Source organism: Pteronotus mesoamericanus, unplaced genomic scaffold (genome assembly GCF_021234165.1).
Source record: "Pteronotus mesoamericanus isolate MK-2021 breed Mesoamerican mustached bat unplaced genomic scaffold, CSHL_Meso_final contig_59, whole genome shotgun sequence".
Classification (NCBI taxonomy): Eukaryota; Metazoa; Chordata; class Mammalia; order Chiroptera; family Mormoopidae; genus Pteronotus; species Pteronotus mesoamericanus.
The window spans coordinates 218451-237536 of NW_026555206.1; the positions used below are offsets into that span (position 1 = coordinate 218451).

Sequence of the window (19086 nt, forward strand, 5' to 3'; positions counted from 1 at the left end):
GAAAGTATGCCCTCACCTGCAAAATAAAGATCATCTCTCATCCCCTGAGCTTACCCAGGCAATGCAAAGAAGTCCCTCCTCCACCAAGCATCTCACACAGCACTTATCACACTACCTGAGAATTATCTGTAAATGCACATTTCTGTACTCCCACTAGAAGAGAATCTCCTCTAACTCCTCAAGGAGAGTTTTAATCACAGGGCTGGACAGCTGTTCTCCATCATGGCAAGTGAATGAGTTTCTTCACTCTCCCGGTAATATCCCAGTCTATTAGTTATGAAGATGGACAGGAATTACCTTAAAAATATTTAATACTAAATATGGAATTAGACCAGATATTTTTTAAAGAAAGAAATATAGCAACCACTCTTTGTCAGTGTGATATGTAATATGAAACATGACCACCCTCAAATTACCTTTATGAAATCTAGACTCATAGAGATAGATACACACACACACACACACACACACACACACACACAATGTTACTTTTCACTTACAGTTGGCATTTAATATTATATTAATTTCAGGTGTACAGCATAGTGGTTAGAAAATTATATAATTTACAAAGTGATTCCCCCAGTAATCCTAGTATCCATTGGCATCATACATAGTTATTAAATATTATTGACTATATTCCCTATGCTGCACTTTATATCCTATGACTTTTGTAACTACCAATTTGTACTTTTTAATACCTTCACCTTTTTCACAGAGATCCCCAACCCCCTCCTATATGTCATATGCATACACGCGCACGCGCGCGCACACACACACACACACACACACATTGAGTACCTATTATATTTCAGGCATGAGTAATTCTAGGGGGCAGAATGCCAGTGAGTCAAGACCTATCTCTGGACAAATGCACTTGACATTTTGCAAAAATTTTTACAGCAATGATTAGAGGGTATTATGATAAGTGAAATAAGTTAAACAAAGACAAATACCATATGGCTTAACTTATATGTCAAATCTAAAAATCAGAACAAACAGACTCACACAATCAGAGATAAAACTGATGGCTGCCAGAAGGGAGTAGGGGAATAGATGAAAAAAGGTAAAGGGAACTTAACCAATAATATTGTGATAACTTTGCACCATAACAGATGGTTACCAGACTTAGTGTGGTCATCACATTGAATTACTACATCATACAACTGGAATTAATATAATACTGTGTTACAACTACACTTAATTTAAAAAAAAATAACATCTTGAGATTCATCCATAAACCCCAATACTGCTCTCTTTCATACTACAGTGGTGAGACTACAAAATGGTGTAACCCCTGTGGAGAGGAATTTGACAATATCTAGAAAATTACACGTGTATTTACCCTTTGACCATTCGATCTCACTTTTGGAATCCTATATTACAAAAATATGAAGTCAAATATGCACGTGGTTATTTTGCACCAGTACTTAAAATACCCCAACTGGAATCCCATCCAAATGTTCATCATTAAGGGATTGATGAGATACAGCAACATAATGGATGACGGTACAGATATAAAAGGAAATGAGGATGATCTCTAAAATAGGTAGCGATCTCTAGAACATACTGTGAATTGAAAAAAAGTAAAGCAAGGTGCAGAAATTGCATACACCATGCCATCTTTTGTATTAGCAACAGCAGTGGGAAAAGGAATATGTATGTGTTTGTTGGCAAATGGAGTCATAAAAAGTGAAACTCAAATCTGCTGCAAATGAACCTGATTATTTATCCAGTGGTATTGTCTTAACTACACAGAGAAAATAATTATTACACCTAAGTTTGGAGCACTGTATCTTCACTGTCCTTTTTCAATGGGATATATTCTAAAGACAAAAATAACTACATTGACATCTCGATATCTGAAGGAGAGTAAGATTTTTTTTTTAAAGGATACAGATTCTTACTGCATCTCCAAAGAGATAATACATGGGAAGGGAATCATGGTCCCTAAAAGAGAAACTTCTGGCCTAAGAGTAGGGCCACACTGAGGGTCAGTTTTAGATCAATGAGTGCATTGTGTTATGGGAGAACCCACCTGAGGCTTACTACTTTGCTTGATGTGTTCCCAGTCCATGAAATCACAACAATACACATCCCATGAAAGTTGTTTTATTTTTTATTGTATTTTTTTCATTACCATTTATCCCCCTTATACCCTCTTCCCCCTCCACCCACCACCCTCCCCTATGCTGCATTTTATATCCCTTCAATAACCACACTGTCATCTGCGTCCATGAAGTCCTTTTTCTTTTTTGCCTGATCCCTCCACTCCTTAAGTCCCCTACCAGAGCTGTCAGCCTGCTCTCTATTTATAAGTCTATCTCTATTTTGATGGTCACTTCAGTTTGTTCATTCAATTCCACATAAGAGTGAAATCATATGGTATTTGTCCTTATGACTGGCTTATTTCACTTAGCATAATGTTCCCCAGGTCCATCCATGCTGTTGTTAAGGGTAAAAATGTCTTCTTTTTTTATGGCCAGTTAGCAGTCCGTTTTGTAAATGTACCATAGTTGTTTTATCCACTCATCTACTGATGGACGCTGGGGTTGCTTCCAAATCTTGACTATTGTAAATAACGCTGCCTTGAACATAGGGGTGCTTATATTCTTTTGAATTAGTGTTTTGCGTTTTGAATTTCAGATAAATTCCCAGAAGTGGAATTGCTGAGTCATAAGGCAGTTCCATTTTTAACTTTTTGAGGTCATTCCATACTGCTTTCCATAGTGGCTGCACCAGTCTGCATTCCCACCAACAGTGCAAGAGTGGTCCCCTTTCTCCACATCCTTGCCAGCACTTGTTTGTTGATATATTGATGATAGCTATTCCAACAGGTGTAAGGTAATATCTCACTATGGTTTTAATTTGCATTTCTCTGATAGTGGCATTGAACGTCTTATCATATATCTATTGGCCATCTGTATGTCCTCTTTGGAGAAGTGTCTATTTAGGTCCTTTGCCCATCTTTTTTAATTGGATTGGTTGTGTTGAGTTTTCTAAGTTCTTTATAAATTTCAGCTATTAACCCCTTATCAGATGTATTGGCAAATATATTCTCCCATTCTGTGGATTGTCTTTTTAGTTTGTTGATAGTTTCCTTTGTTGAGCAAAAACTTTTTAGTATGATGTAGTCCCATTTGTTTATTTTTTCTTTTGTTTCCCTTACCTGAGGAGCTATATCAGAAAAAAATATTGCTACAAGCAATGCCCGAGATTTTACTGCCTATGGTTTCTTCTAGGACATTTATGGTTTCAAGTCTGACATTTAAGTCCTTAATCCATTTTAAGTTTATTCTTGTGTGTGGCATAAGAAGGTGGTCTACTTTCATTTTTATGCACATATTTGTCCAAATTACCCAGCGCCATTTATTGATTAACCTATCTTCAGCCCATTGTATGTGCTTGCTTCCTCTGTCAAATATTAATTGACTATAAATTAATAGACTCTGGATTCTATTCTGTTCCATTGATATATGTGTCTGGTTTTATGACAGTATCATGCTGTTTTGATTACTATAGTCTTATGGTATACTTTGATATTAGGTAGTGTTATTCTTCCAACTTTGTTCTTCTTTCTCAGGGTTGCTGTTGTTATTTGGGGTCTTTTGTGGTTCCATATAAATTTTTTGAAATATATCTTCTAGTTCTATGAAATATATCATTGGTAACTTGATAGGAATTGCATTGAATATATAGATTGCTTTGGGTAGTATGGATATTTTAATGATGTTAATTCTTCTTATTCATGAATGCAGTAGTTATGTGTATCTTCCTCAGTTTCTTCCTTCAGTCTTACAATTTTCCAAGTACAGGCTTTCTACATCTTGATTAAATTTATTCCTAGGGATTTTATTCTTTTTGAAGCAGCTGTGAGTGGTATTTTCTTAATTTCTCTTTCTGATAGTTCATAATTGGCATATAAAAATGCAGCTGATTTCTGGATATTACTTTTGTATCCTGCTACTTCACTAACTTCATTTATCAATTCTAGCAGTTTCTTGGTGGAATATTTACCATCCTCTATATACAGTTATCATGTCATCTGCAAATAATGACAGTTCTACTTCTTCCTTCAGTTCTACTTCTTTCTTTCCCATTTGGATGTCTTTTACTTCTTCTTATTTGATTGCTGTGGCTAGGGCTTCCACTGCTACTTTGAATAAGAGAGGGAAAGCAGACATCCCTCTCTTGTTCCCGAACATTAGGAGGGAATGCTTATAATTTTTGCATGTTGAGTATGATGCTGGCAGTGGATTTGTCATATATGGCCATTGTTATGGTTAAGTATGGTGCCTCTATTCCCACTTTGCTGAGAGTTTTTATCATAAATCGGTGCTAGATTTTAACAAGTGCTTGTTCTGCCTCTGTTGGTATGATCATGTGGTTTTTATCCTTCATTTTCTCTATATGGTGTATATCACATTTACTGATTTGCAAATGTTGTACCAACCTTGCAGTCCCAGAATAAATCCCACTTGATATTGGTGTATTATCTTTTTGATGTATCATGGCATTTCGTTTGCTAATATTTTGTTGAGGATTTTAGCATCTATATTCATCAGGGATATTGGTCTATAATTTTCTTTTTCTGTAGTATCTTTATCTGATTTTGGAATGAGGATAATGCTGGATTCTTAATATGAGCTTGGGAGCCTTCCCTTCTCTTGAATTTTTTTGCACTAGTTTGAGAAGGAGAGGTGTTAATTCTTCTTGAAATGTTTCTGGTAAAATTCACCTGTGAAGCCATCTGGCTCTGGGCTTTTCTTTGATGTGTTTTTTTAATTACTGCTTCAATCTCACTAGATACGATCTGTTCAGATTCTCTCACCCTTCCTGATTTAGTTTTGGAATATTGTATGTTTCTAGGAATCTGTCCATTTCATCTAAGTAGTTCTAATTGTTGGCACCATGAAAATTGTTTTAGGGAATGTTATTTTTTGTATGGGAAATCCCCTTCCCACAGAACCAGCTGCCTGAAACCTGGTGAAGTTGTTAGGAGAAACAGAAAGCGGTCCCTTATCCCAAGCCTGGTAGAAAGTGGTCAGCTGAGTGGGAATGGAGGGGGTTCCAATATGATTACCAGAGTTAGCAAATAAAAAGACTGCCCAGCTAAATTTTGAATTTCAGATAAACAACAAATAATATTTATTATACTATACTTGTACTAAAAAGTTATTCCTTATGTCTCCGAAACGTAAGTTTAACTGGACGTCCAGTATTTCACCTTGCAACCCTCGATTAGGGGCACTTGGGCTCCTTTCCCTTCCCGGGTCCACCAAAGCATCCCGGCCTCCCCAGCTCTCCACTGGGCCGGGCGCCACAATCACTGCGGAAAAGGAAGTAGGTCTCCCCAGATGCGCCTACCGAGCCCACGTTGATGAACTAACGCTCGCTGGGCTCAGGGAGCCTGTGCCTCGCTGGAGCCCTACACCACACCCAGGTCCAACGGTCCAAACCACCTCTGCCCCGGTACACTACGAAGGCACTAGGAAAGAGTATCCTAAATTGCGCGTGCGCCCTTAATGCGCACACGGAAGGCGCACGCGCATACCCTCGCCGGCCCAGTAGCCTCTGGTCGCTAGGCAACGAGCGAGCGCCCTTGGAGTGCGTAGGGGTCACTGCGCAAACAGGAATCGGCGGAACGGCGGGTGAGCGGAGCGCGCGGGGCGGTGGAGGGAGAAGGAAAAAGCGCAGTAGGGAGGAGGTGGCAAGCGGGTGGATGAGCCCGGAGCGCGGAAGAAGAGAACGCGCGCCCAGGAGAAGGGGGCGTGAGAGTCCAGCAGAGACTTGCAACTTAGAGACTGTCGGGAGGGAGCTGCCGGAAAGAGGGATGATAGGGCAGGGTAGGTGAGCACGCACCGGGAGAGAGAAAGGGGCAGCTAGCTCTTGGAGAGGAACTTCAAAGGGCTGCATATGGAAGCAGCCCCGCCCCAGATGAACCTGGCCAGAAGAGACAATCAATTCAGGCTCCATGGTTCTGTATTTTCATGACTTCGCACCTTTGCACTTGCTAATAATCTCTGTTTTGGTTCCTTTCAGAACCAGCGTAGGTGCCCTCATCTCTGGGAAGCTATCCAACCCCAGCCAGGACAGAGCCATTGCAGTCTTCCCTGACTTAGTTTTGTACACAATATTCTGCTAGAATTTTGCATGTTCTGTTTTAATTCACGTACAGGGCACTGCTGGGCAGAAGCCTCAGCAAACTTTGGCTTAGATAAGTACCAGAGTGAGCACTGACAGGTGGAAAGGAGTACGTGTTCCTGCTTGGGCTCACATTCATTAGAGCCCTGGCTCATTAAGTCAAGAAATATTTACTGAGCATCTACTGTGTGTCTAGCACTGTGAATAGAGTATGAACAAAGACACTCTCCATGCTTATTGACCTGCTTTACTGAGTGCAAGGCCATGAACATGGAGTACCAGATAAGCAGACCTTCCCAGGGCCTCTGGGAAAATACCTCCAAAATAGCTCCACCCCATTGGTGAGTGTGTCCTGAGTTGGTGTGGAGTGAGCTGTAAAAGCATCCCTTTGCCCCCTCCCTCTCCAAGCCTCACATTGTGGTTCTGGTATTGTGGCTCAGCTGTCTTTGCAGCAAGTCTTGGTAACTGTAAGGTCAACAATATTTCATTGAGACCATTATTAAAAGTGTGCAATTTGGAGCAGGTGTTTTGTTCAGAAAGGGTTCGCCACACACTACACAGTGTGGTAACTTCCCCCCCAACTCTCGCCCCCCACCATTACCACCAAGAACTGAGAGTGGAGACTTCTTGGGAATGCAAAATTGGTGATTCTAGGCTCTGAGGAGGACAGTTCTACAGTGATAACAAAGGAGATTTATAACTTTGAGTAACCTAGGGATTTTGTCATAATGTAGGCTGTCTGTATGCCTGGGGTGGGGCCTGAAAATCTTCATTTCAACAAGCTCCCATTTGATTCAGTGCTGCTGATCATGGACCACCTTTGAGTAGAAGGGGAGTACAAGATAGTTTATCCTGGTGCATTGATTCAGGTGGGCCACAGACTGGCAGGAGGAGAAAACCTACACCCCCGTTCCCACCCTCCACCACTACCCCTGTGGAGAGAAAAAAACTTCACCCTCAAGTTTCTTTCAGCTAGTCTAATAATTAGACATGAAGCAGATTAACAAAATAAGTGACCAAATTTAATTTCATACATATGTATGGGAACTCTGCATACATGAGAGAGTCAGAGACCCCACATACACGAGAGGTTCAAAGACAGAAAGGGAAAATAAAGTATGACATTCTGAGCTAAAGATCACCTTGGGACTTCAGAGAAGTAGGTCATCGCAGGACACTAAGAAGAGCAGATGTTCGGTATTTAGAAGTTTTCCCTGCCCTAGGCATAGGTCAAAAAGGTTATCTCTGACAACCTCTTACTATGGGTAAAGCCTCTACTTCTAATTCTTCTAAGTAGCTGTAGGGAGGGCCCAGAAGTTTCTCTTGAGACTGAGGATCTTAGTTGCCTTTAGCTCAAAACAATCCTCATATCACAGAGGCATATCTTGAGGTGGCTCATTCTAAATACCCCAAACTCACTGGTTTCAAACACACATTTATCCTTTTACAGTTTTTTTGAAGTCAGAAATCCAAAATGAGTCTTGCAGGGCTAAAAAAAACTGTTGGCAGGGCTGATTCCTTTTGGAGGCTCTAGAAAAGAGTCCATTTCCTTGCCTTTTCCTGCTTTCAGAGGCTACCCACATTCCTTGGCTCATGGTTCTGAGTCACATGACGTTTTTTCCCTCTGCTTCCATCATCACATCTCCTCTGTCTGACCTTACAGTGTCCCTTTTATAAAAACCTGTGATTACATTGTGCCTCCCTGGATAATCCAGATAATCCCCCCAAATCAAAATCTTTAATCACATCTGCAAAATCCTTGCCATATAAAGTAACGTATTTCATAGGTTCCAGGTTTTAGGATTTGGACATCTTTGGGAGCCCTTATTCTGCCCTACCACACTGTGTATTTCCTAAGAACGAGGATATTTTCTTACTCATATTTCAATTACCAAAACCAGGAATTTCACCTTGATACAATTCTATTTTATAATCTACAATTCACATTTGATTTATCCAATTTTCCTAACAATATCCTTTGTAGAAATTTTTTTCTGGTCTAGATCCAATCTAGGATCTTGTATTGCATGTAGTTAGGCCTCTTTAGATTCCTTTGATCTGGAATGGTTCCTCATCTTTTTTTTTTTTTTTTTTTTTTTTTTTTGCCTTTCACAACCTTGGCATTTTTAAGAGTTCAAATCAGTTATAGACTGTCTCTCAGTTGGGCTTTCTTTGATTCCTCAAATCAGATTCAAGTTTTGCACTTGGGACAGGAATCCACAGAAATGTATTATGTCCCACTAAGAAGTGTGTCACATCAGAAGACATGTGATCTCACTGTCTCTCTTGGTGATGTTTACTTTGATCACTTGGTGAAGATCATGTTGGCCAGGTTTTATCATGTCAAGATTCTGTATTTCCTTTCGGACTTAATATAATTTGTGGGGAGGAACTTCGAGACTATAAAAATATCCTATGCTTTATCAAATATTCACTGAGTTTTAGTATTCATTGATGATTCTGGCTTGAGTTATACTATGATGGGTATGAAATGGTGATTTGTTTAAAAATTCCATTATTAGTTGGCATTCTACTTGCCATCTCTCCCACTCACTCATTTATTTTTATATGGACTCATGGATTCTTGTTTTACTCAGTTATAATCCATTACAGTCATTATGTATTTTGATGATTAAATTGCCCCATATTTGGCCATTATCAGCCCCTTCAAGCTGGCTCCTGCGTCCTCAACCATTTTATTTTTCAACATTTTCTTTCTGGGACAACAAAATGTTACAGGCTTACTGGACTTTTCCTACCTCAACCTCAGAATTAGCCATTTCTCCAAGGAACTCTGTCTGATTCCTTTTAAGTAGTGGCAGCTCCTTAAACACAAATTCTGAATGCTCAGTGTGCTCATTGCTACTAAGGTGGTTTTGCTTCTCAGCCTTTGCAGGGGTAAGAGCTATGAGATATATATTTTTTCTACATTCATGTCTGTGTATCTATTTATCTTTCCTCCCTTAAACTGCATAGAGCCTCCAGAAAATGTTAAGACTGGATCTAAGTCTTTATTAGTCACTTTATTATTAACTCTTTTGGAGTTAAAATACATAAACTTTAGAAATACAGAATTAGTCAGGAATAGGCCAGGGGCTAGGCCATTTCATATCACAATCTTCCACTGTAATAGCAAATATTTATTAAACACTATATGCCAGGCTTAATGCTTTATATGTATTTATTATCTCCTTTAATCCTCACAGTTAAGAAGCACATATCCTTGTTATTTTGTTTTACAGATGAGAAAACCAAGGCTCGCAGAGACTGGTGACTTGCTGAAGACCACACATCTAATAAATGGAAGAATAGGACTAGAACTGGGTCTGTCTGATACCAGAGTCTGTGTTCATACTCCTGCACTATAGTACCACTCCTGTCTGTGGTCTAACTCAGGCTATACTTCTTCCAGCTCTTGAAATCTCATTAATAGTGAATCCAGAGCCATCAACTCAACCTCTCAACCTAAAATAGCTTCTTACTTAAAAAAATATGGTGTGGAATATTGTGTTAAGTCCTGGCAGAGCCCCTGACCAGCAGTAACTACAATGACTGGCATTTTCCCTCCCTCCCATCCCTAAGGCTTCTCAGTATTACCTTATGAAATAAGTAAGCCTGTCTTATCTATGTCTTAGATGACTATTGCTTCCAACCTGACAATAGCACAGCTTGCTGGATACTCAGAGCCCCTTTTGGGCCCCATGTCTGCTCAGTTATTTCTTCTCCACTCAAAGATAGAAATACATGAGTAAGTGGAGGCCTTAGCTACACTTAACCACCAATATACCAAACTCTTATCATGTCTGAACACCTCCAGGACCTATTGTCTGAATTAGTATTCTTAAGAAAAAATCCACTTGAATATAAGAGCTATCAGCATGTATGTATTTATTGATTCTTGGAGAAAGGTGGAATCCAGAAATATCTCATATTAATCCTGATATGAATCCTAATTTTGAAACTGGAAAAGTCACTGTTCATGTTGCCTGTCACTATCAGAACCAATAAGCAGAGACAGGGATCAAATCTTTATGGATGCTTTATTCAGATGGCCGGCAATCTGAGAAGACGGTGGGTTATGTACCCCAACAGACCATCTTACACTCCCTTTCAAGACAGCTTTCTATAAGGAAAAAAAAGTGTAGATAAGGGATTTGGAATTCAAGTGGAAAAAAAGTGAAGGTAAGGACTTTGGAATTCAGGAAAGAGGTTAATCAGGTAAAAGCTGCAGTCCAACAATTTCCCTAACATCCTTTCATCTGTTGACTAGTGATTTTCTATCAGTGTCCTGTGTCCTGGATGATTTTCTTTATCTGTGTTCTGGACATCAGGTTGTCTCTCCCTGGAGAGACAGCTCAGATACCATTTTGATTGCTTATGGCTTCTTCTTTAGCACAAAAGTTGAATTGCTCATGGTCTACTGGAGTCGGGGTGGGCCTTACCTTCAGTTTCTGAAACAATAGCTTTTTACATGCATCAACTACTAAACTTATTGACTACTACCTAAAACTAAAATTTTCCAACTCTTGAGTTCCCCCATCAATTGGTTAGAATGTTTCTATTTTTAAAATCAAATTAGATTTGTAAATTAATATGACTCTTTTGATGTGTCCCAAGCCCACAAGATGGAAACTGACTACCTGAAGAGATGCTTTGGAAATTGCCTTGCCCAGGCACTGGCAGAGGTGGCGAAGGTTCGGCCCAGTGACCCCATAGAGTACTTGGCTCACTGGCTTTATCATTACAGGAAAATCACTGAAGCAAAAGAAGAGGTGTGTATGTGCACGGGTCAGCTTGGGGAGGGCTTTCCAGCTTTCCTAGAGTAATCTGAAATCCAAGGCAGAATTCTGGAGCTGGCCTGTGGAGTTTTTCTGTTTATTCAGCTTGTGAGGGGTGACTTAGGCCCAGATAGCCAAGAAGCACCAGGAGTCTAGGTGGGGCCGAAGAAGGAATCCAACTCACAGGAGTGATGGAGTTGGTGGGTTTGGGGCCAGTAACAGTCTGAAGCTCATTACAGGAGCAGACTCAGAACACCTGAAGGGCCTGAGTCCAGTCCCAGGGAGAAAGGGCCTCTTTGTGTGTACTTCCCAGGGGCTAATCTGATTCAACTCTGTAACTTTATCCCAGAATAGTCAGGAGAAGATCCAGTTGAAGGAGGAATATGATAATAGCCTCAAGGAAACCAAAATGACAGAAATGCTGAAGCAAGAAGAGTATCAGATTCAACAGGTGTGTGAAATGTGACACCAGGTAGGGAGGAGGAACTCAGCATTGGGTACATATATCCCAGTGGTGGACACCAGGAAATCCACAGTCATCCTGGTCACAGGGCAAAGTGTGTTGAGGCCCCCATTAGCCTCCATTTCTTCTGTGTTTATATGTCATTAAGATCATAGTCAATGAAAAAAGAAATTGTTTAAAGGCAGTTTCATTTTAGATATCAGGAAATAGGTTAGATGTAACTCGTTTTAAAAAATCATATTTTAAAAAAATCTAATATGCCACTTGGAATAAATATATTTTTATATAAGATTCTTTGAGCCCTTTTCAAAAATTATTCAAGATTTTTAAAGATTTTATTTATTTTTAGAGAGAAGGAAAGGGAGGGGAAAAGAGGGAAAGGGCCATCAATATACAAGAGAAACATCCATCAGTTGCCTCTCGCATGCCCCCAGCTGGGGACCTGGCTTGCAACCCAGGCCTGTACCCTGACTGTGAGTCCAACTGGTGACCTTTCCATTTGCAGGTTGGCACTCAGTCCATTGAGCCACATCAGCCAGGGCAAATTATTCAGTGTTTTTCAGAAACCAAATATAGTTATCATTATATACTACAGGTATATTATTTTATTTATCCTATACTATTTACTTAAGTAAATATTATATGCTATTTATGTTTCAAGCCACAGATGGTAGTTCTGTGATGCTGTAATAGTGGTCATAAGTTAATAACTTAGGATAATTGGAAATAACTGAGTATTCATTCATCTGATAAGCATATCTTTCATCTCTGTAACTTTTGCCACAATCTTCTGAAAAATGTGTCATTCTGTGTTTCTACAAAGTACATGATACCCAGATAGGAAATTGATTGACTGGGCTTGATATCTGACATCTTTATAACTATCACTACATCCATGCATTAAAAACTTTAATGCAGTCTTATACAATTAACCAGCTTTTGCTAGTTTTCAATGCCCACTTTGATGAAAACATAAAAGTATTAAGATTATTTACATTTATACAAATATGGTCAGCTTTCTTCATAAACAATTAATACATTTTTTAAAAGTCTGGATGTTTCATAAATAAATCAAACAAAGATGATTTTATACTATTGTTACACAGTAGTCTTACTACCGAGCAAACTGGGGCCCATCCATATGGCGCCTTGGTGAATGACCCAGTGGTTTATTTACAGCATTCCAACCCTGGGAGAGCTTAGAGTACTTCAGCTTGGAACCCTTCTTTCCCATAAGACCCAGCACTTCCCATGCTCCCCCCAGGCTACTAGCCAAAAACATCCCCCAAAGTTTCCTGTGTCCTTATCTGTGTAGGATCTGGAATATGTTGCCATCAGCCTTCATATAATTGTCCAGAAAAGCATGTGCCATGTTATTGTGGATCATGGTGAAACTCAGGAAAGGCACAGGTCTTAAAAGTCCGGGTAAAATCCAGGTGTAGCAGGACAGGATCTTGCAAGGAAATACTTTGCCACTCTGGAATTAGCTAGAGCAGGCATGATCACAGCAGCAGCAGCCTCTCCTTTCTTGTTATTCCAGGCTGCATAGCCTACTTCTTCACTGTAAACTACATAGCTGCTTGCTTACTTCTCCCTTCCAAGCTGCAGGGCAAAAATCCCTTGCTACAGACAGCATGTCTCTTCCCTCACCACTACTCCCCACATGGCCAAGAGCAAAGTGCGCGCATGTGCACACACAAGAGAGAAAGAGAGCCTCGTGGCTGCTACATCATCCCTTTTTCATGGCTCTTCTACCTCCCTTCCAAGCCCATGGCCAAGAGAGAGAAAATGGCTTCCATTCTTGAGTTTAAATCCTCACCCTGAACTTCCTCCATATCTCCATTTCCAAGTTTTGTTTTGTGCTTTGCTAGAGCAAGTCTGTTTCCATTTTGTTCTTAGTCTCGAGTATAAAAATGGCAATATTTTGTTCTTGCGATACTAAGTGTGTTTTATTCTCAGCTTGTGACTTTTTTGCTTTTTTTTTCTTTTCTTTTTAACCACTGATGTCTGTGGCTGGTTCCACAAAGAAGACCATATTCATGCAGGAGAACACAGTATTCCTTGAAAAGGAGCCTTTGAAGCAGGAATGCCTGCCTGGTACCTCTAATATGATTCCAGGGATGCCTCAACAGATTCCTTCTTCTGACTCATCTGGCCAGACTCACTAGCATGTCAAAACTCCACAAGAAGTAAATTACTAGGCTTCTCAACGTGAAGTGCTCCTGAAATGTATCTTGACTCCAAATCTCCTTCTTAGTTTATCCGAAGGTGGGTAATTATAATGATGCTTCTCTCAAAGATGCAAGCCAAAAACATAGTCATCTAGAAGAGCTCTTACCTAAAGATGGTAACTGTGTGGATTAAACCAAGATTTGAGAGGCTGTGGAAGGAGGTATCTGTACGGACTATCCAGCTCAAGTTCTGTTCTGATAGCCATGAAAATTCCTTAATCATGTAGAAATTTGAACTGCTTATAGAATAAAATAAACTCATAATAATGATTTAAAATAAGTAACCAAAACTGGTAAAATTTTCTTCCTGTGTTATTTATTTTGGGGGGAGGAGACTAGGCAGTGAAAACACAGGTATGTCATGTGATCATGTCTTCGCTTTACTAAACTTTGCAGTCAGCCCCGCTGAGTGTTACACCTGCCCTAGGGTGCACAGTGTCACTGACAACACATATTTTGAAATAGCTCCAGTGTCAACAAAACTCAAGTATTTGAACATTTTAAAAAATTATTTTTTACCTGTATTCATTCAAAAATCATCTATATGCTAATGACTTCAGATTTATATCTTTAACCAAGATTTTCTTAAATTGACTGCCTGTTTGACATCTGCTTCGATGGCCAATGGACATCTCAAAACTTAACTTATCCAAACGGAATCCCTGATATGCTCCCTGAACCAGTATCTCTCCCTTCTATTTGCTCAGGTCAAAACACTTGATTTCATACCTTATTCTACTCTTTTTTTTTTTGGTCACCCTACATCTGGTCTATTGGCTTTCCATTTAAAATAAAACCAGAAGTCACCCACTAGAATGCCCAAGCTATAATTATCTTTTGCCTAGGTTATTATAATAGCCTGTTAACTGGTCTCTCTCCTGCCCTTGACCTTCTCCAGTCTATCCTCATAACTCTTCAAAGCTAGGATGATATTAGTAAAACATAAGTCAGAAAACATAGATCATGTCTAATGAGCAGCTTCCCATCCCAGTCCCAGAAGCATTGAAGGCCCGTCCTGTAACCTGCCAGGCTCCATAAGCTCTGCTTCCCCATCATCTCCACATTCTGCATTCTCTCCACTTTAGACACACTGACCAGGCATAGTCCCACCTAAGAACTTTTTCTTTCTTCTTTCTTTTTTCTCTTCTTGTAATTCTCCAATCTACCCACATCCCTCCATTTCTGAAGATTCTCTTTTCCTCAGGTCTTTCTCAACAGGCACCTTTTCTTATTTTTGTATTTATTTATTATCTACAAAACTTAGCATGATGCAACAAATATCAGGAGAGGGAGAGCTATAATCATCCATTACATACAAGATGAAGTTAAATCTGTTTCTCAAATGAACTCTATTTTTATAAATGGAAAGGTTTTCCTCAGTCACTTCATAAAAGAAAATGTGGTCCCAATACTTCTGAAGTAAATCTCTAAGGCCGAAGAAGGAGCTCTTTGAAACCTTAGCAGTATTTGTACATTCACCCTAGGAAAACAGCCTTATTTTTCCTTTACCAAAAGTTGCCTTTTCAGTGAAGTCTTTTCTGGCTGTTTAGATAAATAGATATAGATAGACAGATGATAGATACTATCTATACTTCCTATCTACTATATACATCCTATCTGAACTTCCTGTACATACACATATATCCTATCTGGACTTCTACACATGTTTGATACCATCTTACCTGTCAGTATTCAGTATAATGTGAGCTCCATGAAGACAGGGATTTTATCTGTTTGTTTTTGTATCTCCAGCACCTAAAACAATGTGGGCACGTAAGAGGTGCCCACTAAATAATCTGTCAAATAAGAGAATAAATGAGTTGAACTTAAACAAGTGTAGCAAATGTGAAAATGACAAGCTAATCATTTTTGATTGGCACAAGGATTAGCTGGCAATTCCAGACCAGTGACCTTTTCTTCTAGCCTAGGTTTAACTATATTATATGTGGGGCCCAGTGCACAATGAAAATGTGGGCTTCCTTGTTAAAAAATTATTATATATTTCATCATGGTAATGACAAAGCATTAAACCAAGTGGGCTGCCCTTCCAAGTGCAGGCCCTGCACAACTGCACAGGTCACACACTTATGAAGCCAACCCCACTTCAGACAGAGCTGCCCTCCACAAGGAGTATCTCTGATGGGGCCTTGAGGTAGGCAGCTCAAAAACAGCAAAGATCGCATGACTACATTCTTAAGGACAGGTGAGATCTCCCACTGCCCTTCTCCAACACACACACACACACACACACACACACACACACACACACACACACCCCAATCCAATGGCTGGTGCAGGGCTCCCCCTGTGCCAAACTTAAGGAAAACGCTCCAAACTTTGGAACCCACTGCTACTGTGTGTCCCCTCTTTGTCTCATGGGTGTGGATGGCTAGCCCAGCTCAGAGACAGAAATGGGCTCCTCAGAGCCCCAGAGAGTGAAAGGTGTTCCAGCTACCATTCATGTACACTATGGTCTGAACAGTCTGCTATAGACTAGCCTAGTAATGTAATGCCATTTAGAATGGGGTTTATTTCCTTCTTTTTTTCAATCCTCGCCTGAAGATATGTTTGTTGATTTGAGAAAGAGAGAGAAACATAGATGTGACAGAGAACCATTGATTGATTGCCTCTTTTACGCACCCTGACTAGGAATCAAACCCACAACTTAGGTATGTGCCCTGACCAGGGATCGAACCCTCAACCTTTTGGTGTATGGGACAACACTCCAACCAACTGAGCCACCCTGTCAGGGCTAGAATGGTGCTTCTATGGAAAATGCCTTCTTGTTGCAGGACAAGAGAGGTAGAAGCATATTATAAACAATAATTCAACTTAATGTTGGGAATTGCCTGTCTAAAATGCCAGAATCTCTGCATTTAATGACTACACCATACAGCCTCATGAGATCTAAGAAAAAAAATTTAAAGATAAACTCAAGAAGTTGGTCACTAAATAGGATGAAGACTGTGGAGGTAGAGGAAATCCAAGATGGCTGCCAGGTTTCTAGCTTTCATCACATGAATTGATGGTGGTGGCTTTTCCTGTAATGAAGACACAGGAGGAAGAGCAGGTGTGGCAATGTCAAATACATAGTGCCCGTGAAAGGCATAGTCAGGTTGATGCCACAAGAGAGGGCAGCCTTGAGTGACTGCCCCTGCCCCGAGCTCCAAGGACGTCCAAAGACCCCAGCCCAGTCAATCTTGTACTGCAATATGCCAATGCAGGGAGTAAAATTTACTGTATGTCATTTGAAGGGGTTTCAGAAGGTTTGAATTTCAGTTCTGAAAATGGTAAGCTGTTCATTTTCAAGTTTATTTTAAATACCTGACATCCAGTGGGAGATACTGTTGGACATTAGAAGATAATTATGCTTGGCTTAAAAGAACATCACTTTGTTTTTCTTCTATTCCAGAAGCAAATTTAGCTTCTTAGCTATGTTTTAAAACCAACATTAAAAGGTCTCCCACTTTTTCCAAACGATCCTGACACAAGCTATTTTGTCTGGTACATGGCATTGATAAGCTCAGCCTTACTTATCAAGTAATTTTTTTATGGGGCAAAACCCCACTGATTCAATGGGAATCTGAGGTAGACAGCATATGGATGGGCAGGGAAACCTTATTTTCAAAGAGCCAATGAGTGGTAAAGGGAAAAAAAATCAACTGAAGGCCAGCAAGGAAAAATCATCTTAATTTTATATTTTGATATTTAGCAAAAATGAAAGAAATGTCTAAATCATTTACCACAGTGGTTGACAACAGAGGTGAATAGAAACAACTGATGGCTCCTTCAGACATTCCCTCCCATCCCTAGGGAAAATCCTTGCCGTGGTCCACAGTCACTGATACTTCTATCCAATTCCTTCCAGTGTGCCAGGACAAAAGAATGAGGATCCTCTGTTCTACATTTTAATATAGAAGACTGAATGAATTTTCTATTGGCTGTATAACAATTACCACAAACTAGTGGCTTAAAACAATATTCATTTATTATTCACATTTGTGTAGGTCGGAAGTCCAGGCAAGACTAAACTAATCCTGCTCACAGTTTCACAGGCAGAAATCAAGGTGCTGGCTGGGGTTAAAATCTTATTAAAGGCTCAAGTTTCTCTGTCAAACTCATTGGTTATTAGCAGAATTCACTTCCTACCTCAGGGGAAACCTGTTATTTCCCCAATCCCCTGTCTTCCCAGTAGTTCTCCATTCCAGAAGGCAAGAATTCTAGCCTCATCAGCTGCTACCAAATCATACTCTCAACTCTCATCTTTATTTTCATTTTTTGAAAAGATTTTGTTTATTTATTTTTAGAGAGAGAGGAAGGGAGGGAGGAAGAGAGGGATGAAAACATCAAATTAGTTGCCTCTTGCCTGCCCCCAGCTTGGTACCTGGTCTGCAACCCAGGCATGTGCCCTGACTGGGAATCAAACCCCAACCTTTTGTTTCACAAGCCAGCACTCAGTCCACTGAGCCATTCCAGCCGGGGCCCTATCTTCATTTTTAAATGCCTCCATTGAAATACATGCCATCAGAGAGTGAAACAACTCTCTACCTCTGATGAATCTTAATATTAATGCAGTTGTATTTACTTACATATCTCATTCAATTTTTAAAATTTATATTGCTGTAGCTACTATGTAATTGTCCAAAGGTCTTTAAGAAATTGGAGTTCAAATATAAAAAGAACTCATACAATTCAACAACAAAAAATAACAAACAATTCAATTAAAAACTGGGCAGTGACCTGAACAGTTTTCCCAAGAAGACATACAAATTGCCAACAGATATATGAAAAGATGCTCAATTTCAGTAGCTATACTGAAAATGCAAATCGAAACCACCTCGCACAGGTTAGAAAGGCTATTATCAACAAGACCAAAAATAACAGGTTTTGAAAAAGTTGTGGAAAGAAAGGAACCTTCATTCACTGTTGTTGGAAATGTAAACTAGTACAGTCACTATGGAAAACAGTATGGAGGCTCCTCAAAACATTGAGAATAAAGCTACCATATGACCCAGAGATTCCTCTTTTATCAATCTGAAAAATTTGGAAACATTCATAAAGACACATGTACCCTTATGTTCACTGCAGCATTATTCATATTGGTCAAGACATGGAAACAACCTAAGTGTCATTTAATGGATGATTGGATAAAGTGGTACATATATACAATGGAATACTACTCAGCCATAAGAAAAGATGAAATACTGCCATTTATGACAGCATCAATGGATCTTGAGAGTATCATGCTGAGTGAAATAAGTCAGACAGAAAAGGACAAGAACCATATGATTTCACACATATGTGGGATATAAGACAGAAAGCAACAAACTAACAAAACAAAATAAAAATTCCTTCTAGACACAGACAACAGTATGGTGGTTATGGGAGTGGAATTAGGGGTTGGGTAGGTAGAAGAGGGCAGTGGGGGTCAAATATACGGTGACGGAGGGAGACTTTAGGTGATAGGCACACA

The 19086-nt window shown here is 39.8% G+C and overlaps 1 protein-coding gene across 4 annotated transcripts in view; it reads left to right on the forward strand.

Annotated features, from left to right (window-relative positions):
• Nucleotides 1-13912, forward strand: part of DYDC2 (DPY30 domain containing 2) — an 80258-nt gene extending 66346 nt beyond the window's left edge. Inside the window, exons 1-6 of one of the 4 annotated variants that reach the window (XR_008529737.1) lie at nt 5592-5648; nt 9384-9465; nt 10190-10323; nt 10759-10913; nt 11269-11370; nt 13410-13912. Coding sequence is in view for 1 of the 4 variants with exons in the window: in XM_054580438.1 (XP_054436413.1) it covers nt 9384-9465; nt 10759-10913; nt 11269-11370; nt 13410-13550 (480 nt within the window). In the remaining 3 variants the exon portion in view is untranslated. Of the gene's footprint in view, nt 1-5591; nt 5649-9383; nt 9466-10189; nt 10324-10758; nt 10914-11268; nt 11371-13409 lie in introns of those variants that run through there. The other 3 variants (XR_008529738.1, XR_008529739.1, XM_054580438.1) reach the window with 3 other exon arrangements.
• The last annotated feature ends 5174 nt before the right edge of the window (nt 13913-19086 follow it).